This window comes from Terrapene carolina, unplaced genomic scaffold, assembly GCF_002925995.2.
Source record: "Terrapene carolina triunguis isolate 2854851 unplaced genomic scaffold, T_m_triunguis-2.0 Scaffold93, whole genome shotgun sequence".
Taxonomy (NCBI): Eukaryota; Metazoa; Chordata; order Testudines; family Emydidae; genus Terrapene; species Terrapene triunguis.
The window spans coordinates 15,241,249-15,265,801 of NW_020664444.1; the positions used below are offsets into that span (position 1 = coordinate 15,241,249).

General features: G+C 39.7%; 1 protein-coding gene across 1 annotated transcript; it reads right to left on the bottom strand.

The window, feature by feature from the left end:
* Positions 1-1,098: 1,098 nt before the first annotated feature.
* Positions 1,099-24,389, bottom strand: PMS2 (PMS1 homolog 2, mismatch repair system component). Its single transcript, XM_024208466.2, has 15 exons — positions 24,247-24,389; positions 22,584-22,723; positions 21,473-21,559; positions 19,978-20,080; positions 13,918-14,101; positions 13,009-13,176; positions 11,342-11,439; positions 10,551-10,650; positions 10,000-10,084; positions 9,341-9,493; positions 7,901-8,819; positions 7,112-7,279; positions 3,648-3,748; positions 2,081-2,250; positions 1,099-1,711 (listed from the first exon to the last, which is right to left on the bottom strand). The coding sequence occupies exons 1-15, from the start codon at positions 24,264-24,266 to the stop codon at positions 1,568-1,570; spliced, it is 2,640 nt and encodes an 879-aa protein (XP_024064234.2). The 5' UTR covers positions 24,267-24,389; the 3' UTR covers positions 1,099-1,567.
* Positions 24,390-24,553: the final 164 nt, after the last annotated feature.

The following is a 24,553-nucleotide window of genomic DNA, read 5'->3' on the forward strand; positions in this document are numbered from 1 at the left end:
TCCTTAAAGGGACCGCCGCCAATTTCCCCCTCCCCAAGTTCCGGGATAGTACAACCCCCTCCGGCGGGCGGTGCGCGCCTACTACAGCGGCCCCGGCCTGCTGCTGGAACAGCCCCTCCCCACCTGCCCCGCCGCCTCTGGCTCCCAGCTAGCAGCAATGCCCATGGCAGATTCGGAGGCACGTTTTTTCCACCCCAGGGACTGCAGCACAGCTGGTGCCAGGCAGGCACGAGGGGAGGTATTTTTCTTCTAGTGGTCCCCACCCAGGCCCAATGTTTCCTTTTGGTTTCTTTGCACCACCATGATGGTTTTAGGTTATTTCTGCAATACACGAGGTTCTACAGTAAAGGAAGGTGGCTCTAGCCCCCAACCTGCCTTTTGGAAGACGTTTGGATACTTAGCAGCTGTTCAGCCCTTACCCTGATAAGCTTAGACTGGAGTACTTATTCATGGTACAGCATCATGCCCACATCACATACAGGGAAACTAAGAAATAGAGGTAGATTGAAGTAGATTCTGCCCAACTTCACACAATTCAATAACATAGCCAGGAAGAGAATGCACATCTTCTACCTTGCAGTCCCACATGCTATCCATTAGCAAGGACAAAAGCAAGGTGGCAAACATCCTCCTCTAAAAATAGCACGTAACACACCGATGTAAACAAAAACACTTTTCTTGGTCCCACCAAGGTCAGAGTTTTGTCACTGACTTTCAATAAGCCCAGGATTTGGCCTCCTGGCACCAAAGTAACCAATATAATAACTGCTTTGTTTCTACAGTGAAAGAAGCTCCTAATTTGAGGATGGCCTTCCTTATTCCTCACCATTGGTGGTGGGGGGTCGGATGGTTGCTTGCTTTCATTCTCAGCAAAGGAATCTTTTCTTGAAAGAATGTTTATGGAGTAAGGCTCAGTAAGCTGCTGCTTAAGAGGCAGAGGTGGATGTCAGAGGTACACAATTCTATTCCATCCTCTCCTTAACACCAGTGTTTAATGTTTCTCACTACTAAACATTAAACTGAACATCAGAAAAACCTTGACACAGAATTGCAATTAATAGTGAAAAGAAAAAATATGATTTAATACTTTCACCTAAACATCAAATATGATTTATTTGAAACGTTACAAAGAGGCACTATAGCCTATGAGATATAATTTTACTTTGTCATACCATAATACGGTCTCTATAAAGAGTGTTCACCTAAAGTCTTGAACTTCCATATAAAAGTTTATTTTTTAAGTATCTCAGCTGCCAAAAAAAAAAAAAAAAAAAAAGTAATATGCAAGGCCAGCCATGACAAAAGGAATGTATTTACAAGTAAATTCTGGTATGTCTTTATATAGGAGTAATAAAGAAAGAAAGATTACAGGATGCCTGTGTTGTTCAGGTAATATTTAAATATGCAAATGGTAAATTTAAATATGCAAAATGGTGGCTAAAACGGTCACTTCTGACAAAATAAAAAAGTTTTATGATAAAATCTGTAATTCAAAGAGAAGTGGATTAATAACATTGCCAATGAATTAAAAGTAAAAAACCACTAATAAAATACACACAAGGGTCTGCTATTCTTGAGAAATTAGATCTAAATTGACTATGTGCCTCATAGTTGGCCTTCCATGGGGACAGTTCCAAGGATGCTCAATCTCACCCATGTGGGTGATCAATTTCTTCATCTCATTTACAGTAAGTGCAGTTCCAATCATCACCTGTGAACAAAAATGCAAACAAAGTTTAACAATTATATTTTCTTTCTCCCTTATGGCAAATTGCTGCACAAAAGCTGTACTTCTCCAATTACAACAGCAGACAAGATACTGTGCAAGACATTAAAATAAAGAGACCTACAGGACAATCAAAATCTAATTTAAGACCATATACAAAGGGCCCAACTGTGCCCTTAGCTGTACTAGAACTGATATAATTAGAGACTTCAGTGAAGTTACTCTTGATTTACACTGGGACAAAAGAGCAGGATCAGGACCAAGCATGTTAGGTGCCAAAAATCCACTAGCAACATACAGTCCAATTAAATATACAGTGTATACTAGTAAATATACATAAAATGCAGCACTTACAGATTTTCTACAAGCTCGAGAAGCAAACATCTGTCTGACCCTGGAGGGCCTACACATGACTCCTGGGCAATCACTTAACATGAAAATCAACTCCTCTATGTCCTGTGGACCAAAAGTCCAATTTTTGCTTGTTGGCAAGGAAATCAACTTAACCCTTTCAGTTACAGGAGCTGGAAGATTTTTTTAAAAAGGAAAAATATTTAAGAGAGAAAACAGTTTATCAATGCAAGCGAACATTTCATTTTGTTTATTGTTTGACAAATAAGTAAAAATTTAAACATGCTCCTTCCATAAGTCAATCCATAATGATCCCTACATGGAGTACTAAAATTTAATTAGCAAACAGTCTTTTGAGAGATGTTCTAATTTTACAAAAATTCTAACATTTTAAAAACTGGACAGCTTGAAAGAGCTGACTGTCTAAAGTTATTTTTGAAGTTGTGTAACTAAAAATAATTAGATTGTTTGTAAAAGTTTGATAATTACCATTGCTATTTTAGGCAAAAACAAAAAAAAACAACCCTTGAAATTTAAAAATGCATAATGGTGCATGGCCTGGCCTGTATATTCTTGAAAAATGCCACAAGGGATAACAGATTTTCCTCTACTTTACACTACATAGTGATTTTTGCTCGGAGACTCTGACATAAACAAGTATTATCCCCATTTTACAGATGAAAAATGATGCACTTAGCTGTTAAGTGATTTGCCCAAAACTACAGAGCAAGTTAGTACTAGGGCCAAAAAGAGAACCCAAAAATCCCAACTGTTAGTTCCCTTCTCTATCAGATCATTTGTGTGCCTATATGTAACCCTGTTATTCCAACAAGGGTTTTATTAATGCAATGCAAGAATAAACTCAGTATCTCTTGGAGTGGCAACTGGGTCTATTAGGTCACTACCACATGCTAAGAAGAATTACTGTAGGAGTCATAGAATCATAGACTTCAAGGTCAGAAGGGACCATTATGATCATCTAGTCTGACCTCCTGCACAACGCAGGCCACAGAATCTCACCCACCCACTGTATCAAACTTATCTCTGAGCCATTGAAGTCCTCAAATCATGGTTTAAAGACTTCAAGGTGCAGAGAATCTTCCAGCAAGTGACCCGTGCCCCACGCCGCAGAGGAAGGCAAAAAAAACCCCAGGGCCTCTGCTAATCTGTCCTGGAGGAAAATTCCTTCCCGACCCCAAATATGGCGATCAGCTAAACCCTGAGCATGTGCGCAAGACTCACCAGCCAGACACCCAGGAAAAAATTCTCTGTAGTAACTCAGATCCCACCCCATCTAACATCCTATCACAGGCCATTGGGTATATTTACCGCTATATAACTCTTTATCAATCCAATTTCTTAAATAACAAATATGCATTCTATAATTTTTCATTAAATATTTTCAAGAATCGTAGAAGAAAAACAGTATGCATTGAATATGGCACATCAATATTTAAGACCTTATTTTGCAATACTACTGACAACTTCTATCAACTTAATCTTGTTTACCGAGTGAGAAGAGGAAAACTGTAAACTTTTCTAGTTCTAGTGATTCTGGATCCAAACTTACCATCTTCATCAATGACAAAATCAAACCCATTTTTTCTAAATATCTCCAGGTTTTCAATCAATATAGTTTCATTTACAGCAGTTAAATTAAGATTTTGTGGCCTACAAGAGAGGAAAAAATTAAATATATCTCTTAAGCCAAATTACAAAGTTGTGTAATATAACAACAGCATTAAAAACAATTAAATCCTGGCTCTGACACTTAGGCACTATGTCCTTAACCATGTCCCCATAGTTTCTCTGGGTTTTACCCAGGCTTATGTTCAGCACTTCTAAGAGTAAGCCTGACCTATCTTAAAGGGTGTTGTAGAAATTAATATTGATAACACATTTTGAATATGTAAGGTGCTACATAAGTATGATTATTAAAATTCCTGTGAAACATTGCATTAAGCTTATAAAATTCCAAAATCCTAATACAGAGTGACCAAGGCTGAAATTCAGCAGAAATTTAGTTCTGCAACTGCCAAGCCAGGACAACAGATATAAAGCCTAGTTCAGGAGAATTTAAAATTTTAGAGAACTGCAGAAACACAGTACCAGCATTTGGCTTGCCTTTTCCTCTCTAAGGGCCTGATCCAAAGCCAAATGAGTTCAATGGACAGACTCTGATTAACTTTGAGGACTTTGAATCTGGTCCTATAATTCCAATTCACCGAAGTACTTACACACATGCTTAAATTTTAAGTATGTGCTTAAGTGCTTTAATATACTGAAGCCTAAAACTCTCCTTTCCTCATGCACACTTCTCTTCTGTCAGATTCCAGCTAGACTTTTATAGAAAATGCTCATACCAAATGTTTCCTTTCCTGACATATTTACTTAAGATTCTGCACTAATCTTCAGCTAAACTTGTCCCTTAAGCTTCAAGGCTTTTCTCAAGTTATTTACAACATTTTGACACCCACCAGACAACCGGCCATCACAGCCTTGATGGGCCATTAGGAAGAAACAATAAGACTGTGAAGATACTAATCTCTCTGTGACGGTGCCCCCCATAAGGCTTTATGGAATATGCTTATGATTGTATATATGACATAACTAGAATATGTTTTATGCTACATATGCCATGTAACATATCTCTGTAAAGGTTATGATCTACTGAATCTATTAATCCTATTTGTATGCATGTATCATTTTTGTACTTGAAGTTAGGAATATTGGCTGTATACTTGCTTGATTTTAACTAGCTTAGTTGAGCATTCGGTCAGCTTCTTGAGAGAAGTGCAAATTAAGTACCCAATCAAAAACTACTTAAGCCAACAATGAACTTGAAGATGCCAATCCACATCTGAGCTTTCACAGGAATGTGGCTTGGCTGGTAAAAATTGAGTCATGCATGGACATGTGACTTGCCCAGGTGACTCCAAAACTCCATCTTGGAGCTGGACTTTGCATAGGGAGGGAGGAGGGGGTCTCCACCCACAAGAGAAAGTCTATTTAAACCCCTGGGAGACCCCTCCATTGGGTCTTCAGCTGGCTAAAGAGAGAGCCTCTCCACCCCCAAGGATACCTGAAAGAAACTGGAACAAAGGACAGTAACTACAGGGGGTGTGAGTGATTGTTGGACCCAGACTAGAAGGAGACTAGTCTGTAAAAGGAAGCTTGCTGGGTGAGGTTTTTATCTGTATTCAGTTTCTTAGATACAGACTTGTGTGTTCTATTTTATTTTGCTTGGTAATTCACTTTGTTCTGTCTGTTACTACTTGGAACCACTTAAATCCTCCTTTCTGTATTTAATAAAATCACTTTTTACTTATTAATTAACCCAGAGTATGTATTAATACCGGGGGGGGGGGGGCAAACAGCTGTGCATATCGCTCTATCAGTGTTATAGAGGGTGAACAATTTATGAGTTTACCCTGTATACGCTTTATACAGGGTAAAACAGAATTATTTGGGTTTTGGACCCCATTGGGAGTTGGACATCTGGGTGTTAAAGACAGGAACACTTCTGTAAGGTGCTTTCAGTTAAGCCTACAGCTGTTAGGGGATGTGGTTCAGACCCTGGGTCTGGGTTTGCAGCAGGCTAGCGGGTCTGGCTCAAACCAGGCAGGGCACTGAAGTTCTAAACTGCCAGGGCAGGAAAACAGGGGCAGAAGTAGTCTTGGCACATCAGTTGGCAACCCCAAGGGGGTTTCTGTGATCCAACCCATCACACACACTCCTTCCTGAGACACTACCAGGTCAGGTGATAAGAACACCTGATACAAAATACCACTTTGGACACTGCTGGTACTTTTCCTCGGTAGGGGGATGGGGATCAAACAAAGGTTTCCTGCCTTAGGAAAATCCCTTTTAAGGCTGGGGAGGGGGGTTAATCTGGACTCTCCTCCATTGCCTACCCAAGAAGAAGGACTGCTGAAAGAACCTGAAGGGACAAAGGAACTAAACCTGAAGGGAAAGGCAGGGGTGAGTCTAGACTGAGGCTAGGTCTACACTACCCGCCTGAATCGGCGGGTAGAAATCGACCTCTCGGGGATCGATTTATCGCGTCCCGTCAGGACGCGACAATCGATCCCCGAATCGACGCTCTTACTCCACCAGCGAAGGTGGGAGTAAGAGCCGTCGACGGGAAGCCGCGGAGGTCGATTTTGCCGCCGTCCTCACAGCGGGGTAAGTCGGCTGCGATACGTCGAATTCAGCTACGCTATTCGCGTCGCTGAATTTGCGTATCTTAAATCGACCCCCCCCGTAGTGAAGACGTAGCCTGAGACAGGGGTCCAGTCTGTAAGAAGAAATAACTGGAACTCTAAGCTACTGGAACTCTGCAACTTACCTAAAATAACATTTAGGGTGAGAAATTACTTCTTGAAACCAGTCTCTGTAAGATTTTAAGCTTAGTATGTCTTTTGTTTTATTTGCTCAGTAATCTGCTTTGTTCTATTTGCTATCCCTTATAATCACTTAAAATCTGCCTTTTGTAGTTAATAATTTTTTACTAAACCCAGTTTGTGCAATTTCTAACGGGGGGGGGGAGGGTAAGAAGTTGTGCATCTCTCTCATCATATTGAGGGAGAGGGTGAATTTTTATGAGCTTTTTTTACAGTGGAAGACAGTATTATTTTGGGTTTATTCCCCAAAAGGGGTGTGCACGTGAGTGATGCGTGAATCCTCTCACACAGAGCTGACTTCAATTTGTGTCTGCAGCTGGGTGTGGTCCTACCTGTGTATGTGTGCTGCAAGAGGCCGGAGAGCATAATTCAGCAAAATAAGGGAGAGGGAATCCAGGCTGGTGGAACAGGAGGGGCTCATGAAACCCCAGTACATCAGGTGGCATCCCAGAATGGGGGTCCAACCCATCATACAGAAGTTCAACATGACTAAAACTGCACTTGGCACACTGAAAGTTCCAGAGCATTACAATCTACTTCACTGGAAGTGGAGTTTCACTACATCCATTTATTATACTAGGTTCCAGCTGTTTCAAACCAATGTTAATAGTAACACACTAAAGACACTTACGCTATCAGCTTCTGACCTTGGAGAACGTTGTGCTGTTGTAACATCTCAAAGTTGTATTTTTCATCAGTAGCATGTTGGTCAATTATGAAGAGATCAGTATTCAGCTTGGCTACTATAAATCCTAAATTGAACTGACCTATGATTTCCATTTTTGCAAACATCTCTTTACTGTATATAGAAAAACAAACAGATTATAAACTGTGATAGTTCTAAAATCTTTACATGTGAGTTATCTGCCTCCTTTTCAATAGGAAAGGGTAGGCCTCTCCACACCACTGACAACCAAAATATTTACTGTCAAGAATATCTGTGTCTCAGACCCTCACTGTCCAGTCCCCATCTGAGTCAGTCCATCTCCAAAGCTGCTCTATCCCCAAACTTTACAGTATTTTAGAAGAGGCAACATGAATAATGGGCTCCACTCAGCAGAATACCACCAAAGAAATACCTCAATAATTATAAGTTTGGTGTTTCTTTGGATACACCACTCAACATACTCCAGATTACTACTAAAGAGGAGTTTATAAAATGTGTGGCACTAACTGTTTATTATGCACATTTCCATATTCGGCATGGACCTATATGTTTGCAGAAGCTTGAGTTACCTGATGAAACAAATTGCCAAAAAGGTGCTAACACAGTAATGTAGGTTTGTCATTCATATATAAACCTACATCTCCAAAATTAACAAACAGATCAAAGCTTTCTTGTAAATACTATTAACCTATATTTTTCCATCAACTTTGTTTATCATTTGGTTAACATAAGGTAACTAGAAGGTGCAAATACCTGATTTCTTTTCTTAATTCATCCTCTGCTGTTTTATTGTCTCCAGGGCTAATCTTTGCTCTAAATCTTCTATAATTCTGTGCTTCTGCCTTTTTCTGTTGCTGCTGTATTAGCCTTTTTACTCTTTCTGCTAAAGAACTCATAGAGAACTCAAGTGGAACAGTTTTCTTTTTAATTTCAATTGGTACATCAACATGTGGCACTGATGCACAGTTCTCAGCATTTCTCAGTTCTGGACAGGTGGCTGCCTTTAAATTAACTTGCTCACTTTTAAAACGCTTCACATTTGGGGAAAAACTATTGGCTTGCTGTGGTAACTCACTCCATTCATTCTGTTCACCCATTTGGGTCAATTCATGTTCAACCTCTGAAAATTTGGCATCACATTCCAATGATTCCTCACTAAGTTTGACAGTTTCAAGACATACACTTTGAAGCTCCTCTTTTGAAATACGGAACTCTTCTTCAGGTGAGCTGCCTGCACTTTCATTGCTGAGGCAGCTACCAACTTCTGGAGTACTAAAGCCAACATTTGACTCTGCAGAGGTGCTACCACATCCAGAATCCGTGTCATTTTCTAACTTCCTCAAATCTCTGCTAGTAACTGAGTATGTATTTGAGTCCATCTGCCTCCAATGTTCAGACTCCTTGCTGGAGATGGACTTTTGACTCTTTACAGGACTTGAAGTGTTAAGAAATGACATAAGTTCTCTCTTCCCCGGGGAGTTGTGTTGCTTTCCGACAATGCTAGGGCTCTGAAAACTGCTCTCTGTCATTTGATGGAGAGAGAATGACTCTCTTAATTTAACAATAGTCATTGCTCTTTTCTCTTCTCCCTTTGGATTCTGGGCTGCAGAATCAAGCAGCATTCCTGTCTGAGGCTTTTCTGTTTCTTCTCCTACTATCTTTTTGAAGTTACCTAATAAAATATGAATGGAGAAAATTGTAGATTTTCATTAAATGCAATTAAAAAACAAAACAAACAGCAAACATTTGGGGGACTGAATGACTCATTTGGGGGAAGGGACAAAGAAGGGGGGGAGGGAGAGATTGATAACAAGCCACTATAGACGTCACCAGATTGAATGTAACCCTGGTTAGCAGTGCTGAAAGCAACCCAAAAAGTTGCTTTTTTATGATGTATAAAGGAAGCCTGAAAAGCTTTTGTGTGATGTGTGCGTGTGGGGGGGAGGGGGGAGGAATGGGGGGGGTTGTTTGTTTGTTTTAAACTAAGGGCAGATCAATCTTGACAACATACTCTGCATTGCTGGAGTCTGACTACAAACTGTGGACTAGAAATCTGGTAATAAGCTTGTCAGTTTCATTAGCAGGCATATTTGCTATCAGAAAGTTAATTTTAAAAATACATCTTTTTCATCGTTCTGAGCTCTCCAACATCGGCCACACCCACAGTGACTTCCACAGTTAACATTAATGTACCTGTAATATCCAGCAGTTTTTGATTGATGTTAAGTTTGTTAACATTGCTACCAAACATTCCCACAAGACACGTCTTTAAAATTGCTAGCAAAACTTTCTCCTGTTGCAGTAAAATTTGCCTCTTGTCAGGAGTTACATTGATGTCAACACACTCTAAAAATAAAGGAAAGCTATTAATTATATTTCAGATTAAATTATAGAATATTTTTGTTCCTTCCATCCTTGGACTGAAGTTCCCTTATTTTTCCCCTCTTTATTCACAGAGTACAACAAAAGCCACTGGTAATATGGATAATGTGGCTGCAAACACAACACTGCTAAACCACCTGCAGATCCAGCAACGGTGGTGAAAAATACTGCTTCTGCATTGTAAGACATTTTAAGTTCCCCAATATTTAATTCTACCCAGCAGACTGCCTTTTTCACCCTGGTCTAGACTGGCATAGAAAGTTACTTCTGGTTAGTTTACAACCAATCATAGAACATGTTCCGATTACAGATCAGAAGCATCTTCACAACACAATAACAACTATTCATCTAGTTAGTCCAAAAGCTACTCAAAACCCCAATGATTCTAAAGCTATGCAATTGCATATATTACATATTTATTATTTCTAGCATTTTACAAAGGTTAATGGAGATTGATTAGAAGAACTCACCAGAATCTACACAAATGTTAAGAACAATAAATGGATATTGGTGCTTATTGTACATGTGGTAAACTTCATTCACAACTTTGGAAATCTGCACAGAACACAGAGAACAAGTGAGATACCATTACTTACTTCTATTCTTTACTGATACATGTTATCTAATGCAGTAATAGACTTCAAGCGTGATCTAGCAAATCCTTATTCACATGATTAGACCTTTACTCACACAAATAGTCCCACTGTAGATAAAGAGGCTAAAGTGAATAAGTATTTGCAGGATAAGACCTAGATGTACAAGTTTCTAATCTGGTCATTTCCTGGGACTCTTTTGACCTACCACGAAACATTTATATCTTTCCTTTATTAGATCAATACAAAGGAAGAAGTAGTAACAACAATTACTAGGTCTAGACTGGAAAAGAGAAACGAAGAAATCAAGCAACTGTAGCAGTTTTTTTTATTGGTTTGTGTATGATGAAATCAATGTTACCATCTTCTACTGATAAAAATCTAATCCTTCCAAGCCTAACTATAAGCGATATTATTAAGAACTGTACCTTTGATTGGTCACATGGTCGCTGATTGACAAAGAAAAACTGTCTATCTGTTGTACTCCTTCCAACACCATGATCACAATGGGAAACGAAGCCTGTAATACTGTTCAATATTAATATTGTAAGAGTGGGAATCAATAGAAGAAAGGAAGAATAGAAACTTTTAAGAGTCAATGCCAGTTCTATAGAGGAACATTTCTGACGAGGTTAAAAGCCAAAACTATTACATGTTTTCAGTAAATACCTACATGTGGCTTTGCTACACATCCCAGCTTAGCAAAGGCTAATAGTTCACCGCTAGCAAGCTCTCCAGCCAACTGAAAGAGCAACATTCACTGACTTCTGAAAAAGCTGCATTCATGCTTTCTCTACCTCAAGGAGCGTCAACTGTGACACTGATTTTGAGAACACGGTAAACCCAAACATTTATATGGCTGTTCACAAATCTCTTCTATATTAACCACTATAAATTCTAAAAAAGTTAGTACTTTTTAATTTAAAAGAACTTCTTTATTCAAGTTGGACCATATTCTACCTTGTCTTACACCCAGGCATTCGCACTGACTTCAGTGAGGATGTACAGGTATAACTGAGGGCACAATTTGACCCATAATGTATAATTATTGAGAACACTAAATGTGGTGACTAATTCAGCAGAATATTAGAGTAAGCCAAAATTAGAGTAAACCAAGAAATATTAGCCCCATCCCTCCCTCTCCACATACATTTAACTGGTTACATCATAGTCCTGAGTTATAACATGGAAATACTGACAGCGGTGGCTTCCTACTTACGTAAAAAGATTCTGTGGCATATCAGTGGAGTGGAGGCCATATTCTTCACAAACAGCTTCACTAGGAAGTAGCTGAACAAAGGGAATGAGGTTTTGCAACTGAAAGAAAATTTAAATTCATAGCTATTCCTTGGTGCAAGAACATCAAAAATCATTTTAGTGATTTAAAGTCAGTGGGTTTTTCATTCATTTTTGCCTCTGTTAAAGTTTAACTCAGTCAGAAGGATGATAATTGATTAAACAATTATAGCTATGGCCTTCTTTTCAGTTCCTTGTTTTATTATTGTCAGGATCACAACCAACTTGGCACGTGGTAATTATATTTTTTAAAAGTTGGCTGGCCAGGTTGAATGAAGGAACTACCCTTAAACACACAGAGGTTATAGTCACACTGTTAAAGAGCATATGCAAAAGTATAAATCCCTAACAAACTCTTCCTCTTAACCTGTATTTGACACACAATTCCAATGTTAAGTGTTCTGCTCTCCCTTTCATGCCAACATTCATTCACTAAACCTATTTAAGACAGAAAAAAACAGCATTATTTATTCAGCTTCAGACTTCCCAGCCATAAATGATCCAATCAAGATTCATGCCATATCAGAAAATGTCATCAGATAAATTCATATGTTTTGAATGAATAATAATACAATTGATAAGACATCCCATTTGAAACACAAGTTACCTGAAACATGGATATAATTTTCTTCAATCATAAATTTTCATGTAGTTTTTCAGTTAGGACACACTTACTTTTTTCTGTTTTTGATTCTGCATTCAGCACTTTGGTCTTAAAGGTGCAGTAGTATATAAATAGATACATGTAACTTAACATTTTAGTTGACTGATCCATGAAGGACATCCAATTAAATTTTGGTCTGGACTCTCACTCTGAGGAGGAACAGGGGTTGGGAGCATTGCAGGGATAGCACAAATGGGCCCCTGAACAGGAGGAGATACTTAGTACGATATCACAGATTAGCAACCCCACCAGCCAACGTAGTAAAAATGCTTGGTAGCTATGACATAGGGCTGGGAGCAAGAGTGCATTTACTACTTTTGTCTTCCTTTTGCTACTTCTTTCCACTGGGTAGTTATAACAGATTTATTTATAGTAAACATTTATTAAGCATTAAGCTGTAAATGTCTACATCTGCTGACTGCTATTCCAATTTGGAAGATAGACTACAACTTTAAAGAATAAGCTTCTGAATTTCATAGTGAAGGGCTGCAAAACTCAGACATCTTCCACATCACACCATGCTAACATTTTTATAATTATGCTTTTGGGGATTGGAGAGGATACCTATGGTCCACATATCACAAAAATGAACAGATGACCAACCTTAATCTCTCACAAACACTTCTTAGAATACTAATTTAACCAGTCTAAACTGAGGTATTAAGATTTACGTTCATCCCAACATTCTGTATTTCTCTTTCTGCAAAGCAGGTAAAACTGTGACAAGGGAGGGAAAAAAAAAAAAATAAGTCTGTGGAAACTGCATTCTCTTGCCTTATTTAACCTATAGGGTGTGCTAGAGCACAATAATTATTACACCCTTCCTCCATAATGGTTTATACAGCATCTTTACTCATACTGTATTTAATTAGATTTTAACATATTCTTGCAGCTGCTTTTTCTCCTTTTCCTACAGTAAGTATTACCTGCTTTTGGCCAAATATTGCTCCAATGTTTTCCTTTAGACTACAGCTACCAGTGGTACACACCACTGAGTGTTTTTTCCCTTGGCCAACCTGATTGGTGCAGTTAATTCGAACTCCTGTTGAAATGATACAGTACGCTTGTAATATTTGGACCATTTTTGCATATTCCTGTTAAAGAAACAAAAGTTTGAATATTTTTATGAAACAGAAAACACATTAATAGATTTTTTTAAAATGTCTAAATAGGATAGCCTGTCTTTGTGTACATCACATTTTTTCCCCTCACTTCCAAACCGGGTTGTATAGCTTTATTCTGAGATTCAGCTGCAACTTCCAGAAACCCTGCAAACAGTTTGATCTTACATGCGAAAAATAAGAGGAAGATTAAACCATATTTACTAGATATATGTTAAGTAGGTAGTTTAAAACACTACATTTTCAAATTTTAATTATGCAATGTTCATTCCTATCTTGCTTTCTTTCTCAAATCTGAAAGTCTTGTCACTGTAGTTCTACATAAAATCTGTGCAAAATATGTAAGGAAGGCAAAAGAGAGAGTCCATTTTATTATTTCACAAAGATCTGTATAATATTATAATGTAAATATAGAGTCAACAGATGAAAAAGTATGCAAGATTTAGAAGCATCAAACCAACACTTAACGTAAATGTTAGTACCACTAATGAGAAGTTAGACTGAAAAGAGAAGAACCTTACTTAGACCACATCTTATTATTTATGTTGAAAGAGAAAGTTCTAGATGTCTGAGCTAATCAACTCTCTCTAGCACTATGGTATACCAAGATATAAAGGAAAGAAATATAATTTAAATTATATGTATCTATTTTTTACAAAGTTTAGATTTGCAGGTTATCACATTTTTAAAAGCAGAATTTCCAGTTCACTACACCTTTTTAATATTTCGTTGAAATTCCTTGTGCCGCACTGGCAGGGTATAAAACAATTGCTGCACGCTAACAGTTGTTCCCTGCTGTCGTGGATAAGGAGTTTTCTGAGTAATTTTTCCATTGTGATCAAATACCAGACGAGTTCCAACCTTTGCAGATTTGTGACAAGTAAAAATGGTAACATCACTGGAAGAAGGAAAAAGAACCAATAGGATTATTAACTGAACAGTAGCTTTTCTTTATCCAGTCTACAGTACCGAAAACTTCAGGTATTTCTATTCACATTATGCCAGTACCATTCACACAACTTTAATTAAGGTTAAATTAGAGTTTACATTATCAACTCCCTTTTGTAAGAATTTCTAATAGATAGATATTTGTTCTGGATTGATTATATATATATATATATATATATATATATATAGAGAGAGAGAGAGAGAGAGAGAGATACTTATGTTATAGAACTGGAAGGGTCCCTGAAAGGTCATTGAGTCCAGCCCCCTGCCTTCACTAGCAGGACCAAGTACTGATTTTTGCCCCAGATCCCTAAGTGGCCCCCTCAAGGATTGAACTCACAACCGTGGGTTTAGCAGGCTAATGCTCAAACCACTGAGCTATCCCCCCCCAACCTGGTACTATAAATAAGTTCTCTAAGAAGCAACTTTCACTCCCTCCTCAAGATTTTTAACCAAGAGTATACATAAAAATGCTTAACAATACTGTGCAGACCTTCCTAATTTTCCTAGTTACCATGCAAAAATCTAAGTTTTTATCCCTTACATACATCTTGTAGATAGACCATTATGTTAGGCTCTGATTTTGCTGTTTCATGCTACTTGGATGCTACTCTTCTAATACAAACACAAAACACTGTAATATTTGTGATGCACAAGACTGTATGCGAACACTGCAATTATTTCCAACATGCAGCTAGTTCAAGAGAAATCATAAAACAAAGTTTTAAAGCATTACAAACTACAAAAAAAAAGCAAATGTTTGAAGAATAATACTTTGCCTTTGCACAGCACTTTACACCTGAGGATCAAAATGCATTGCAAAGCACAGCCCTTGCAAAACCTTACGCATGTGCTTAACTTTAAAACTGGGAGGTTAGTAAGACTAATCAGATGCTTAATGTTAAGGAAGTGCATACGTCTTTGGAGGATCAGAGCATCAGTTATGTGTTATCTGAACGGTTTATTTCCTTTATACAGAACTTACAATTAAAAATTATTATAAATCCTGAATGAATTCAGGCGGTCTTTGCAATGTGGGAGAAATCTATGTCAATGTCAAAAAATTATTTCATCAGTTTCTGATATTTGGATCAATTTATTCAGCCATATAGAACTGCATACTGTAGGTTTATACAGAATGCTTTGCTGAGCCCTACATATTTCAATAAATTCCTGTAAATTGTGCAACTTTGACCACTTCTAAGTTAGTAGGAAGTTATTCAAAATTAAAATGTCTCTGGATGCTGGGAGATCATGATAAACATCTAGCTGTTATAACTTCAGGAGTCAACATACTCGGACTTCAATAATTGTAGAAGACTCCACTAATGTATTATGCTTTACATGATAAATCATTGTATTTACAATGAAGGATACTGCATATTAAAAGAGCCAAAGGACATCTTGGGGTTTTTTGCAACTAGAATATGAACAGTCTTTTTTCTTAACATAGGCCTGGATACAGGAAGGCATTTACACATGTCCTTCAGCACTTTACTAGATAGGGATGCCTTAAAAATTAACAACCTAACCATAGTTATTGCTGTTCTAACATGTACTACTTATTGGATTTTCCATTTAAAGTTACAGTTATTTGTGATAAGAAAAAAATCACTGCTTAAATGGATTGTCCCTGAAAATATATTACATAAGAACATAAGACTGGCTGTACTGGGTCAGACCAAAGGTCCATCCAGCCCAGTATCCTGTCTACGTAAGAGCCTTTGGTGAGGGACCTTATCAAAGGCTTTCTGGAAATCTAAGTACACTATGTCCACTGGATCCCCCTTGTCCACATGTTTGTTGACCCCTTCAAAGAACTCTAATAGATTAGTAAGACATGATTTCTCTTTACAGAAACCATGTTGACTTTTGCCCAACAATTTATGTTCTTCTATGTGTCTGACAATTTTATTCTTTACAATTGTTTCAGCTAATTTGCCCGGTACTGATGTTAGACTTACTGGTCTGTAATTGCCGGGATCTAGAGCCCTTTTTAAATATTGGCGTTACATTAGCTATCTTCCGGTCATTGGGTACAGAAGCCGATTTAAAGGACAGGTTACAAACCATAGTGGTTAGTTCCGCAATTTCACATTTGAGTTCTTTCAGAACTCTTGGGTGAATGCCATCTGATCCCGGTGACTTGTTACTGTTAAGTTTATCAATTAATTCCAAAACCTCCTCTAGTGACACCTCAATCTGTGACAATTCCTCAGATTTGTCACCTACAAAAGCTGCTCAGGTTTGGGAATCTCCCTAACATTCTCAGCCGTGAAGACTGAAGCAAGAATTCATTTAGTTTCTCCGCAATGACTTTATCATCTTTAAGTGCTCCTTTTGTATCTTGATCGTCCAGGGGCCCCACTGGTTGTTTAGCAGGCTTCCTGCTTCTGATGTACTTAAAAAACATTTTGTTATTACCTTTTGAGTTTTTGGCTAGCTGTTCTTCAAACTCCTTTTTGGCTTTTCTTATTACATTTTTACACTTAATTTGGCAGTGTTTATGCTCCTTTCTATTTACCTCACTAGGATTTGACTTCCACTTTTTAAAAGATGCCTTTTTATCTCCCACTGCTTCTTTTACATGGTTGTTAAGCCATGGTGGCTCCTTTTTAGTTCTTTTACTGTGTTTTTTAATTTGGGGTATACATTTAAGTTGGGCCTCTATTATGGTGTCTTTGAAAAGTGTCCATGCAGCTTGCAGGGATTTCATTCTAGTCACTGTACCTTTTCATTTCTGTTTAACTAACCCCCTCATTTTTGCATAGTTCCCCTTTCTGAAGTTAAATGCCACAGTGTGGGGCTGTTGAGGTGTTCTTCCCACCACAGGAATGTTAAAAGTTATTATATTATGGTCACTATTTCCAAGTGGTCCTATTATAGTTACCTCTTGGACCAGATCCTGCGCTCCTAACTAAATCGAGAATGGCCTCTCTCCCTGTGGGTTCCTGTACCAGCTGCTCCAAGTCATTTAAAGTATCAAGAAATTTTGTCTCTGCATTTCGTCCTGAGGTGACATGTTCCCAGTCAATATGGGGATAATTGAAATCCCCCACTATTATTGAGTTCTTTATTTTGATAGCCTCTCTAATCTCCCGTAGCATTTCATTGTCACTATCACTGTCCTGGTCAGGTGGTCGATAATAGATCCCTAATGTTATAGTCTTATTAGAGCATGAAATTACTATCCATAGAGATTCCATGGAACATGTGGATTCACTTAAGATTTTTACTTCATTTGATTCTACATTTTCTTTCACATATAGTGCCACTCCTCCCCACCGCATGACCTGTTCTGTCCTTCCGATATATTTTGTACCCCGAAATGATTGTGTTCCATTGATTGTCCTCACTCCACCAGGTTTCTATGATGCCTATTATATCAATATCCTCCTTTAACACGAAGCACTCTAGTTCACCCATCTTATTATTTAGACTTCTAGCATTTGTGTACAAGCACTTTAAAAACTTGTCACTGTTTATTTGTCTGCCCTTTTCTGATGTGTCAGATTCTTTTTTATGTGAATGTTTCTTGTCTGATCTGGCCCCTACTTTATCCTCTTTCATCCTCTCCTCCTGACTAAAACCTAGAGAATCTCTATCAGTAGACTCTCCCCTAAGAGAAGTCTCTGTCCAATCCACGTGCTCCTCTGCAGCAATCGGCTTTCCCCCATCTCTTAGTTTAAAAACTGCTCTGCAACCTTTTTAATGTTAAGTGCCAGTAGTCTGGTTCCACTTTGGTTTAGGTGGAGCCCATCCCTCCTGTATAGGCTCCCCAATCCCAAAAGTTTCCCCGGTTCCTAATAAATCTAAACCCCTCCTCTCTACACCATCGTCTCATCCATGCATTGAGACTCTGAAGCTCTGCCTGCCTACCTGGCCCTGCGCGTGGAACTGGAAGCATTTCTGAGAATGCCACCATAGATTTCAGTCTCTTCCCTAGATTTCCTGGATTTCAGTCTCTTCCCTAGCAGCATAAATTTGGCCTCCAGGACGTCTCTCCTACCCTTCCCTCTATCATTGGTACCTACATGTACCACGACCACCAGCTCCTCCCCAGAACTACACATAAGTCTATCTAGATGTCTTGAGAGATCCACAACCTTTGCACCAGGCACACAAGTTCTCCCAGTCATCATAAACCCAGCTATCTATGTTTCTAATGATCGAATCTCCCATTACTAACACCTGCCTTTTCCTAGTGACTGGCGTTCCCTCCCCCAGAGAGGTAGTATGTAGAATAGAATATGTATACAGTAACTCCTCACTTAAAAGTCGTCCCGGTTTACGTTGTTTCATTGTAATGTTGCTGATCAATTAGGGAACATGCTCGTTTAAAGTTCCACAACTCTCCCTTATAACGTTGTGTGACAGCCACCTGCTTTGTCCACTGCTTGCAGAAAGAGCAGCCCATTGCAGCCAGCTGGTGGGGGCTTGGAACCAGGGTGGACCGGCAGCCCCCTTATCAGCTCCCCGCTCCCCTAAGTTCCCTGTGCAGCAGCCGCCCTAGGCAAGCTATCAATTGCCAGCAGTTCAGCTGTCCCTCCCCCCACAGCCATGTGCTGCTCCTGCCCTCTGCCTTGGCGCTGCTCCCAGGAGCCTCCTGCTTGCTGTGGAGGTGGGGCGGAGAGGGGTGAAAGAGGGGGCTAATGTCAGGGTGTACCCCTCCCCCCTGCTCCTGCCCCCCGCTTACCCCATCTCTAGAACGGGGCGGGGGACAGGACAGGGCTCAGGATGGAGGGAGCTTCCTGGCAGCAGCTGCTGTCTCAACTTGCTGATCTACTTAAAAAGGCAATGTACTTAGAATGGGATCAATGTACTTAAAAAGGCAATGTACAGCTCGCTCGCTCTCACACACACAGGGTGTGTGTCTCTGTCTGTCATGCTGTCTCCCCTCCCTCCATTTGTGCTGCCTTGTAGAGTGTGAGGCTACATTAAAAACAATGTTTTAACCTTTGAGGGCTCAGCCGAGTGCTAGTTCATCATTTAGCAGTAAGGCATTCCCCGGGAAATATCCCACCCTCTTCCACCTCTGACTTCACCACCTCAACCAAGCTTCACAATCATCATTGCTGTGTACAGTATTAAACTGTTTGGTTAAAAAACTTATACTGTGTGTGTAATATATATCTATATATATAAATAAATAAATATAAATGAAATAAAACACACACACACACACACACACACACAGTATATGTCTTTTGTCTGGTGAAAAAAATTTCCCTGGAACCTAACCCCCCCCATTTACATTATTTCTTATGGGGAAATTGGATTTGCTTAACATCGTTTCGCTTAAAGTCGCATTTTTCAGGAACATAACTACAACGTTAAGCGAGGAGTTACTGTACAAAACAAAACATTTTAACAATTGTTAATTTGGTTGCAGTTCAACTGAATAACATGAGACCCAGCAGAGTTTGGTCTCATCCAAGTGCATTGTAACTGGGTTACAAAATATTCTTTAAAATAGGCAAATTACTAGATCAAGGTAAACTTGTTTTTAACCGAGCTATAACACAATTAAATCCAGTTCGGACTTGCTGGGTCTGGATCATTAATAAATTAAATAATTTAAGTAATAATTTAATAAATATTTTAATTTAACTGTTATTTTTGTATTGCAGAGAGGTCTTAATTCCAACAAATCTACACAGTTAAAAAATAAGATGATAAAGGAGAAAAACAAATAATTGGGTTCTTTTTTAGTTGAGAAAGAACCCATTTACAAGTTTCCAAAGCCTTGTTTCATTAATCACTGAAGTAATATTTTTGCATTCATGTGGAATCTTTACGTCAACTAATGAAGCACAATATTATTACCTTAACGCACACAGTGAACTCAGAGCTTCACCTCGAAATCCAAATGTTCCAACATGCATTAGATCAGAGAAATCTTGTATCTTGGAAGTATAATATTTCAGAGCTGGAAAAATGTATTTAAAATATGTGTAACTGTATCACATCTTTCCAAAATGACATTGATGTATGAAGGTATATTTTGTATCTTCCCAAAGAAACAGAAAACTTTCATGCTTATACCATATTTTATGTAAACTATAGTAGAGTCAAGTAAATAATTAACCAACTATTCACTATTTTCCCCCGTTTTCTGCTTGCAAATAATCTGCAAAATTCTCCAATGTAATTCCAAATTATGTATTCCTTCAGTGAATACATTTTGGTGTGCAGACTCTTTGCAAACTGCTTGTTGAGAATATTTGCCATTTTTGAAGTGTTGGTTAGTTACATACGTCCCATAGTATTGTTTCTGCTTCCTGTTTGGATGACTTAAAATTTACAAATTGCAAATTTTACAGTCAAATATACAATTTCAAGCTCGCTTTCAGCAAATATTCAAGCTTAAAATTCATTTTTAAATTAACAGTTATACTTGTAAAATGTGACTGCTTGAACATTTAAAGAAAGTGAACATAAAAGAGTAAGGAACACAGCTGAATCAAAATTTCCTTGAGACTTTGAATAAGCATATGCAACAATTTGCCCTCCACCCCCACTATTCACTTGCATAATTAGGTCCAGGTCTTCACATGTGTACATACCATAACGACACCAGGATGGACAATAAAACTAGTTTTACTGCAACTCTGGTGGGAACATCTGTCATTCTAGAAGGATTAAGTCAGGGGTCCCCAACGCGGTGCCCGCAGGTGTCATGGCGCCCGCCGGGGCATCTAAGTGCGCCCGCGTACTGGCCGGCGGACGAGCATCCGCCGAAAAGCAGCGTCATCCAGAGGTGTCGCCGCCGAAACGTCACCGATTTTCGGTGGTATTTCGGCAGCGACAACTCTGGATGACGCTGCTTGTCGGCGGCATTTCAGCAGCGATGCCTATTGACGTTGCCACTTGTCGGCGGCATTTCGGCGCATGCTCATCCGCCGCCACAGCCCTCCGTGGCTCGTCGTCTGGCGCCTGCCAGATGAAAAAGGTTGGGGACCACTGGGTTAAGTAAAAAAAAAAAAATTAAGGAGATATACCTATCTCATAGAACTGGAAGGGACCTTGAAAGGTCATTGAGTCCAGTCCCCTGCCTTCACTAGCAGGACCAAGTACTGATTTTGCCCCAGATCCCTAAATGGCCCCCTCAAGGATTGAACTCACAACCCTGGGTTTAGCAGGCCAATGCTCAAACCACTGAGCTATCCCCTCCCCCTAAAGAGATTAAACTTGGGAATTTTATAAGAAAGAAGTAGTTTTCTCACTGCAGTTATCAGTTTGACAGATAAATCAGAGTTTATATATAATATCAATATTCTCAAACATTTAGAACAAACAAATTGTGAAGAATTCAACTTACTCAAGCCCTCAAAGTTTTCTTCTTCTACTCCACAACCATTATCTGAAACTTCGATAAGATCTGCTCCATACTCTTTAAGCTTTAGGTCTAAACATTTTAAAAGAGATTGTTTTCATTCAGTGTTCATGATCAATATTTAGAATGTATAGCATCACAAAGTCAATAATGCATTGTAAAGTCTTCAACAGCCATTTGTTTTCTGAATCAAATTAAAAAAAGATTCACAGCTTTCAAGAGTTAAGTTATTCAATTCCAAATCAACCTGTGCTTTCTGCTAGATTAGCTCAATTTTTTAAATTTGCATGCACGTATTAGAGTTTTCTGCTCATAAAAGTTGCCAGCCTGAAGACTAAAATCCTCTATTCCTTGGAAGAGGTTAAGCATAAGCAGCAGCACAAGCTTCCCCACACTGCTTTGTTAATATGCCTGAACTCTGACATGGAGGAAGCACTTCACACATGACACACTAATAGTTGAGTCTCCATTTCCATTCAGATCCCTGGCCTCCTTGCAGAGACTTGAAGAAGAATTCTGTGTAGCTTGTCTCTTTAACCTGTAGAAGTTGGTCCATAAAAGATATTATCTCACCAACCTTGTCTCTCTAATAAGAGTATCAGTTAATGTTAATTATGGCTGTAGTTTTTGTGATGTGGAAAATTGTCCATTGGGAACTAGACTTAAACCAAACTAATTCCTGATAGTCCACCGAATGGCCATCAAATGGTGGTAACTAGGCTGGATTCCATGTCAGATTTTGATTACATATGGTTTTCTAGCAGCGTAGGACATGCTGCAGCAAGCTTCCAAAATAGGCCTGATCCCGCAAACTTTTATGCCCGTGCTTAATTTTACACAATAGTAATCCCATTAATTTTATAAAACATCAGACATGGAAATAAAGTAGTATAGCTTCCACAGATCCAATTGTAGAACTGGGACCCCAAGTGCTCTATGCCTTCGTTTTCCCATCTGTAAAATGGCTATAAATATACCTGGTCAAATACAAAGCATTTGTCCTAAACAGTTCGGAGGTGCAGAGCACTTAGAAGTTACAAAGCAGTATATGAGAATTAAGTGCTAGTCTCACATGAAATTAAAACAACAAGTTTACCAATATTAGTAGCTCCAGCATCTACACTGTTTTCCACCAACTCCTTCACCGCAGTGCCTAGATTCAGTACAACCTGTCCTGAACAGATCTGGTGAACTGATTTATGGTCGATAGGCTTGATGGCTTTAGCAGGCTGTGCACTAAAAGAAAAAAAGCAATTAAGGATTAGATGTGAAAAAGGTTGCTATCATTCAGTACTACTTCCCTCACCACAATTATAGCAACTAAAAACACAGAGTTAAGAACCAAGTAAATAGAGGCTGCCAGCTACAGCGCAGAGTCTCATGAGCGTTAGGGCTTGTCTGCACAAACAATTAGTTTGCAGCAAGCTGGGGTGTGAACGGAACCTGCACTAGCCTACCACAGACTAAGGGTATATCTATATTTAAAACATTTACAGCCGCACAACTTCAGCATAGACACTACCTACACCAACAGGAAGGCTTCTCCCATCCATATAGGTAACCCGCCTCCCTGAGAGGTGGTAGCTAGATCGACAGAAGAATTCTTCTATCAACCTAGCACTGTCTACGCTGGGGGTTAGGTCAGTATAGCTATGTCTCTTAGGGGTGTGGATTTTTCACACCCTGAGAGATGTAGCTATACTGATGTAAGTTTCTACTGTAGATCAGCACTAAATAATTACAGGTTTCAGAGTAGCAGCCGTGTTAGTCTGTATCCGCAAAAAGAACAGGAGTACTTGTGGCACCTTAGAGACTAATACATTTGTTAGTCTCTAAGGTGCCACAAGTACTCCTGTTCTTTTTACTAAATAATTAGATTGACCTAGCTATATTGCTCAGGGCTGTGAAAAATTTCACCCCATGATCGCCATAGCTACGTCAACCTAACCCCCAAGTAGAAACACCTGTGTCAATTGAAAAATTCTTATGCTGAGCTATCTACTGCCACTAATGGAAGTGGATTAACGACATTGACAGAAAAAGCACTTCTGTAGACATACAAAGCATCTACATAAAAACAGCCGTACCGGGTCAGACCAAAGGTCCATCTAGCCCAGTATCCTGTCTTCCGACAGTGGCCAATGCCAGGTGCCCCAGAGGGAATGCACAGAACAAGTAATCATCCAGTGATCCATCCCCTGTCATCCATTCCCAGCTTCTGGCAAACAGAGGCTAGGGACAGCATCCCTGCCCATCCTGGCTAATAGCCATTGATGGATCTATCCTCCTCCATGAACTTACCTAGTTCTTTTTTGAACCCTGTTATAGTCTTGGCCTTCACAACATCCTCTGGCAAGGAGTTCCACAGGTTGACTGCGCGTTGTGAGAAGAAATACTTCCTTTTGTTTGTTTTAAACCTGCTGCCTACTAATTTCATCTGGTGGCCCCTAGTACTTGTGTTATGAGACGGAGTAAATAACACTTCCTTATCTACTTTCTCTACACCCGTCGTGATTTCATAGACTTCTATCACATCCCACTTTGTGTTAGTTTGACTGGATGATGCAGGTTTGGGGTGGCAGAAGGGCATAGTGGGGGCACTGCACGGACGACCGCGCCAGCGCCTCACGGCCGCTAGAGAAGGGCCCGGCGCGCGCCTCCCCGGGCGGGAGATGAAGCCACCTCCGGGCGCAGGGAGAGGCGCCCTCAGACGCCTCCATGTCACCAGCACCTCCCCCACCTCGGGGAACGGGCCTCACCAGGGTGCCGTCGCCTCCATCGAGTCTCAGCTCCCGGCACGCAGATGGCCAGGCTGGCTCGGCGGGATTCCCGGACACAGCCCAGCACCGCGCCAACGTTAAGCCTCCTCGGACAGAGCCCACAGCAGCACAACTCTTGCAGACTCCATTTTCCCGCATACTGATTGGCTGACCGGCCTGCCCAATCAACAGAGGGATCTCTACTCTTCGCCCTATTGAGATCCACCTGGTTGCATCAGTCACTCATTCTGACCAGTGGGAGGAGGGTAAAGGAGCTGGGCGGGGAGAGGGTTCTAGTTGGACCAAT